This window comes from Medicago truncatula, chromosome 7, assembly GCF_003473485.1.
Source record: "Medicago truncatula cultivar Jemalong A17 chromosome 7, MtrunA17r5.0-ANR, whole genome shotgun sequence".
NCBI classification, from domain to species: Eukaryota; Viridiplantae; Streptophyta; class Magnoliopsida; order Fabales; family Fabaceae; genus Medicago; species Medicago truncatula.
Window position 1 is genome coordinate 46690363 of NC_053048.1, and position 6342 is coordinate 46696704.

The following is a 6342-nucleotide window of genomic DNA, read 5'->3' on the forward strand; positions in this document are numbered from 1 at the left end:
AGGCACAACAGGTGGAGGTTCAGCAGGAGTAGGCGTCGACACAGCCTCGGAAGTTACATCCTAGTGGTCCGTTTGACATGTTAAAGCTTTTAACCTTGATAATTCATGTATGCCTGCCTGTATGATAAGGGTTTACTCTCACCACTCTACCATAAAATCGCCCTCTCAGAAGATGCATATATAAGTATATTCACTTGTGTATTTTGTATCAAACAGCGTAGGCTGAACATCAATACTTACATGTTATATGTATCATATGTGATTGAGTTACTAGTCTTCGGTAGACCATTTATGGTTGGTTTATTTGTTCATCAAATGCAATGCATTGAATATTTACTTTCCTCTCTACTCCTGCTGAATCTGATTGTGATGCACATTCATCTTTGTTGTAGGTATGATGGCTAAAATGAGCATTACTACGGCATTTGGATTAGCTTCTTCACATTCCTTCAAGATTCTTAAGACATGCATAAACAACAGAAAGGAAGAAAAGAAATATGGATGCACTTAATGGATAGTGACGGTGAGGAATGAGGTGTGTTGAAAAATATGCACTTGGCCGTGGAAATCTAAAAATAGCAGTCCAGGAGATGGTTCCATTTGTTGAACCAAAGTTGGCTTTTACCTTCCATTAAAATTACCCAAATGTGCAAACATTGCAGATCCAGAATGGTCATCAATAGCTTGCACTTCTGCTGGACCATTATGTACTTCTGGATGAGCAACTGGGGGGTCATCGAAAGTGTGGAGGGAACAAATGAAATATTTACTGGTTTTAGGAAATCGACCAGGACTGACTGCAATTCTGCACATACGCAATTAAGTGCATCGCATTTCAGGGTTTAATTGCAGACAGAAATAAGGCATGCTGGTGAAGTAATGCATCACATTCAAAGGTTGGTTGAGTCACATGTGAACAAACAAGAGCGAAGTGCAGGAAGTCCTACATAGTGGAAACTGATCTACTCTCTCAAATATCGCTAAACAGAATTTGATCAACTCATTACAGATGTATAAAATTCTCTAAATATATGTGTTCAAACAAATCATCATAACAGCAATCAAATCCAAATCAGGATTTCATATGCATGATTACACAGGGCCAGTAATTCACGGATATAGCCAGAAGTCAATGAAATAATTTACAAGAACCTGAAAAAATGGTTTTGCTTGAATCAGAAAGAAGAATGCAAAAAAGAAGGATCATAGACAAAAATAATCAAAAGGATCAACGAAAAAGAACCACGCAATATCAACCAATAGTTATCAATAATTCCAGAATCAAAATCCCTAAATTAATTTTTAAGAAAGAAAGGTAAATTTAAATAATCAAATTTCTGCAAAGAACAGTTATCAATTAAGCCAAATAACTTTGCTTCCTCAGTTCTACCAGCATTAGTAAGCGCACACACAATGGCACTATAGGTATACTGGTCAGGCTCCAAAAAAATTCCCTCCATTTCAGTCATAAGATCAAATGCATCCTCAAGTCTTCCTTGTCATCCTCAAATCCATGGATCTCTGAAGGGAAGCTCATTGACATAGTTACCTACAACATAATAATATCATCGCAACTTGACTATAAATGCCAGGAAGCGAGGTTATATTCTTGATGAGGTGTTAAGAATATAACACCTAGTTGTATGCATCATCTAGCTTCTTCTCCAAGCACAATGTGTACAATATGGTGTTAAGAGTAAAAGTATCTGTTTTCAACCCTTTCCTTCCCATTTCGTCCATCATCTTAAAAGCCTTTGCCATCTTTCCAGCTTTACAATAACCATTAATCATCATGTTATAACTTATAAGTAAAACAATCAGGAGAAAACCACTTTCCGACATCTTTGCCATTGCATTGCTTGCCTCATCAACATTACCTTCCTTACAAAACCACTTAACCATTATATTATGAGTCACAGCATTCTCCTTGACTCCCCTTGATTTCATCTCCTCTACTAATTTAAACGCAGCAGCGCTACCCTGATGCTCAAAACACCCATCAATCAAAGTATTATAAGTAACACCATCAGGAACCAATCTCAAACTCTCCATCTCATCTCTAAGCCTAACTGCCTCGTCAATCTTACCCTCGTCACACAAACCCCTAACCATTGTATTATAAGTCCAAACGTCCGGCAACATATCATTCCCAGTCATCAATTCAGTAACCTCAACAGCTTCCTTCAACCATTTCAACTTACAATACCCATGAACCAAAATATTATAAGTATTCCTATTAGGAACAAGACCATTATTTTTCATTTGATACAACAAATCCCCTAAGTTTACTCAACTGACTTCTCTTACACAGAGCAGTCAAAACAGTATTGTAAGTAACATTATCAGGACAACAACCGAATTCCCCCTTTTGATTAATCAACCGAAAAGCTTCTTAGAAATTATTATCAGAACAATAACCATGAATCAAAATATTGAAAGTATTTGGATTAGGTTGAAAATGTAAGATGCATTATAGTACCTTGTGTGGAATTGTAGAATGATGTCTGGAGTTATAGTACCTTGTGAAACAAATGGAAACCCGTTGAGCTGAATTCGACAGTCTTAGGTTGTGGAGAATTCTAGAATGTTGTTTTTTCCCGTTGAGCTGAATAAGGGTTTGGTTTCGAATAGGTTTAGGTTGAGTTGTTTTGTGTGTGTTGAAAGAAGAAAATGAATGAATGGGAAGAAGTAGCATTTAGTTATTCATCTTGGAAAACAAAATACTAAAAAGTGTGTGCGAGTTCATATATATATGAAATTCACTTCATATCATCCCTTTTTTCATAAACAGCATGAAAGTGTCTTTTCCAACATTTAATATATTAAGTGATTCTCAATTGAGGTACCTCTGCACCTGACTTTAATTCCATAAACATTGTTGCTTCTTGGCTTGGCTTTATGTTTAGTTTCTAATTTTTTTTCATGTTATCAGCATATACTGAAAACAATTTGCGTGACAATACTCCTAAAACATTTGATCAACGGTGAGTTGTTTATTCATTATTTGTAAAAAGTCGACTAATTGATTCGTATATCTTTGACAGGGATGCCATCATTGCTTCTGCTCCAAGCTATGAGAAGCCTTACATATAAAGTTCCAAATGTCCTAAGTGTGGACTAAAGTTGCTTAGATGAGTTATTTTGATAAAAAAAAAAGTAACTCATGAAGACATTGTCTTGTACCTTGAATTTGTTGGTTTATGATGAGTATCAAACATATTCTTCAGAAAAAAACCGCAATAAGCAAGTTACTGCCATTAAATCGATAGCAGTAACGTGCTTAATTATTCATTTAAATTATAAACTATCTGTTTATGAGGAACTACTGCACATGTATATAATGTGTCATTAAGAGGTAGAATGGCAGACATCACACAAAATATGATATACACATTCATTCTTCTTTATGACATGAAAATCCTTAAGCTAGCAACTTGAATTACAAATTAAAGTAGATAGATGATGATGACTCATTTGACTTCCTCAATCTCATCCAAAGCATAGTTGTTTGTTGATACATTTGCATAGTTAACTTTGTTGAATCTTACCACAACTGGGTACCTAGTATTAGGGTCCTACACAATACAATAAAAGGAAATTAATATAGTGAAACTTACAAAGTGATCTCATCCACATGACATGATTGATTTTGAAGTAGGAGAGAAACTAACCTGATCAACAGCAACAACTGAACCAATACCATTGAACCAGTAGGATTCTTTTCTAAGAACCTTAACCTGTTAAGTAGAATCAACAAATTAAATAAAAATTAGAAGAAGAAATGATTTTCCTACTAAATTATTTGTTGACAACAAATTAAAAAGAGTGTGACATAAAATGTGATTCCAATTTCCAAATTACAAACTAGGGCCATAATTCTTACTAGCAAAAAAATTAAGCGAACAATTTTCCCAATTCCATATTTCTAAGAAAATACAAATGAAAGTATATTTTCATACGGCATAATTTATTTAGAAGTGTATATAGATGACACAAAATATAACACACCTTAGCACCTCTTTTGGGACCAATTGGTGGGGGCTTGGTTTTTGGAGCTGCCTCACCTTCAACAGTTGGTGTTGCAGCAGCCTCCTCAGATGCCCTAACAACAAGTCTAGAATTGGTGTTCCTTGTAGTAGGGTACATCACCATGTTCATTCTAGATACTAATAAATTTGTGTTTGTGTTGCCTGAAACATTATTAGGTGACAACACAAACCCTGAAGCTGCAGATGCCATGTTGCAACTAGCCATGATACCTCTCTCTCTCTCTCTCTATGTCTTTGTTGATAATCTAAAGTGTGGCAATATAATTAGTAGCTAAGATAAAAGACAAGAACAAAGATTGAGAGGCTTTGAATGAACTAAATTTTGTTTGTTTGTTTGTTTGTTTAGGAGAATTATTATCACAATCTTTTCCTCCATTGTGATAATGCCACCTATGAACCATATCTCATTCCTTTGGATAATGTTATTAATCTTCAATAGAAGAGTCTTAACCATTTGAGATCCGGTACCTATTAGGTACTTTCATTGGGAAGAATCTTTTTCAAGGTCTTATAAGACTCGGGGTCTTATTTAAGACCCCTACTTTTAAGCGGGGCATTCGTTATTTCAATATTAAAAAATTGAAATATAATGGTATAAAGTTATTGATAGTTGATTAGTGGGTCCCATTTAAGAAATTTTTGTGAGATGCTAGGTTGGAGCGATTGAGTTCTTATTACATACTATAATTAAAAAATAAATAAGTAATGTGTACATGTGTGACTCATTTAAGAACCAAAAAATGAGTATCTCCATTGTGGATGTTCTTACGACTCATTCATAACAAAATCACATAACGAATCTTGGTGACTATACTCACCCCATAAATATTTCTATTACTATGTATCCCTTAAAAATAATTATTAAGTATTTTTAATTGGGCCATGTTAACTTGTGCCCTTAGGGCATATGTTAAGCATTAATTTCATTCCATTAATGGTAAAAATTTAATTGAAAAAAAAAATTAATATTAAATATTTTGAACAATAAATTAACACAATTTTCAATACATAATTTATATTAGTAGAATTCTTAACATGTGCCCTAAGGCACAAGTTAACATTTCTCTTTTTAATTTTACGGAAAAATCCATGATATGATTTTCTTCGTTCAATATAACTGGGTAGATCACTTCACCACAATAAATAACAAAACGTAAGGTTTATTTTATATAGGAACCAGGGCTCCCTTAGCTTAAAAATAAAATATAGAAGATATCAAACCTATGTTTTTTGCGTCGAATCATATCTATGTAATAAATGAGACAACATTGGTCTCTGAATTTGAGTTTTGGCCATTGTTAAACATATTTCACTTCTTTTAACTATAGACACACAGTTTATAACCTTGTAGTATTAAGGAATGAAGTTCAAATCCATTCGAATATGATTGTAAAATGAGCAGCAATGCTCTTTAATTAATAATTATTAATTATGCTCTTCTTCTCCAGTTTTATATATAAAAACTATAAGTTTATAGTACACACTTTTCTATTAAAAAAAATGTACATTGTAAATAACTCTTCGATCTCAATTATAAATAAAATTTTAGTTTTTAGATTTATTTAATAACTAATGTATTTAGTCTGTATTACAGACCAAATACAATGATTGAACTTTTGCCTGTGATTGAGACCGGGGGAATTATATGTTTGGAGTGTTGTTTTAAAAATATACCCCATAGATTAAAAATTGGGTGACCTTGTTTGTTAAAATTGCTATATGATAAAAAGGTATGGAGGTATATTACTTTTTTTGTGTAGAAATGGGAGGTGTGTTTCACAATTGAATTGATAGCTTCTTTGTAAATGGGCTTATTACTTGCAGCAGCTAGAACTTGGACCAACCTACACGAAAGGGTAAGTAAATGGGCTTGATGCCATTTGATTAAAAAAAGAGCAGTATTGCTAGTCAGGACCCTTTCTTTTTGTAGTGAATTTCATAGGTTTTTCAAATTACTTATGGAACACAAGAAAACGATTTTGGAAACTAAATTTTGAAAAAAATTGAGTTAGAAAGTAATTTGTGAACACAAGAATGTGTTATGAAACTAATTTCTGAAACATATCAAGAAAACTTGCATTTTTTTTATTTAGTACAACTAGATATGGAGTATCTTTGATATCATGATCCCCGCGATAAATGAACATACTAATTATCTATATGTAAGATTTTGTAATGCGTAAATAGGTAGATGAACAATAACAATTCTAAAATAACTTAGTATAAGTAATCAATTAATATTACTCCATCCGGTTATGTAATTTTTTTTTGTCCTTTTTATAAGGAACATTGA

At 33.1% G+C, this 6342-nt stretch overlaps 1 protein-coding gene and 1 pseudogene across 1 annotated transcript; both read right to left on the reverse strand.

Moving 5' to 3' along the window:
- Positions 1-1296: 1296 nt before the first annotated feature.
- LOC11428230 (pentatricopeptide repeat-containing protein At2g16880-like) lies at positions 1297-2876 on the reverse strand (annotated as a pseudogene).
- A 304-nt stretch (positions 2877-3180) lies between these two features.
- LOC11430839 (photosystem I reaction center subunit IV B, chloroplastic) lies at positions 3181-4344 on the reverse strand. The gene is made up of 3 exons (XM_003625414.4): positions 4009-4344; positions 3672-3737; positions 3181-3575 (listed from the first exon to the last, which is right to left on the reverse strand). Exons 1-3 carry the CDS (start codon positions 4252-4254, stop codon positions 3471-3473), a joined length of 417 nt encoding a protein of 138 aa, XP_003625462.1. The 5' UTR covers positions 4255-4344; the 3' UTR covers positions 3181-3470.
- Between the last annotated feature and the right edge of the window lie 1998 nt (positions 4345-6342).

What these genes read in the sequence shown, in the direction of transcription:
- LOC11430839 (XM_003625414.4), bottom strand. Translation starts at nt 4,254, where the DNA reads ATGGCTAGTTGCAACATGGCATCTGCAGCTTCAGGGTTTGTGTTGTCA. An exon ending in GTCCCAAAAGAGGTGCTAAG is followed by an intron (nt 3,738 to 4,008) that starts GTGTGTTATATT and finishes TCTACTTAACAG; the next exon opens with GTTAAGGTTCTTAGAAAAGA. An exon ending in CAGTTGTTGCTGTTGATCAG is followed by an intron (nt 3,576 to 3,671) that starts GTTAGTTTCTCT and finishes TGTATTGTGTAG; the next exon opens with GACCCTAATACTAGGTACCC.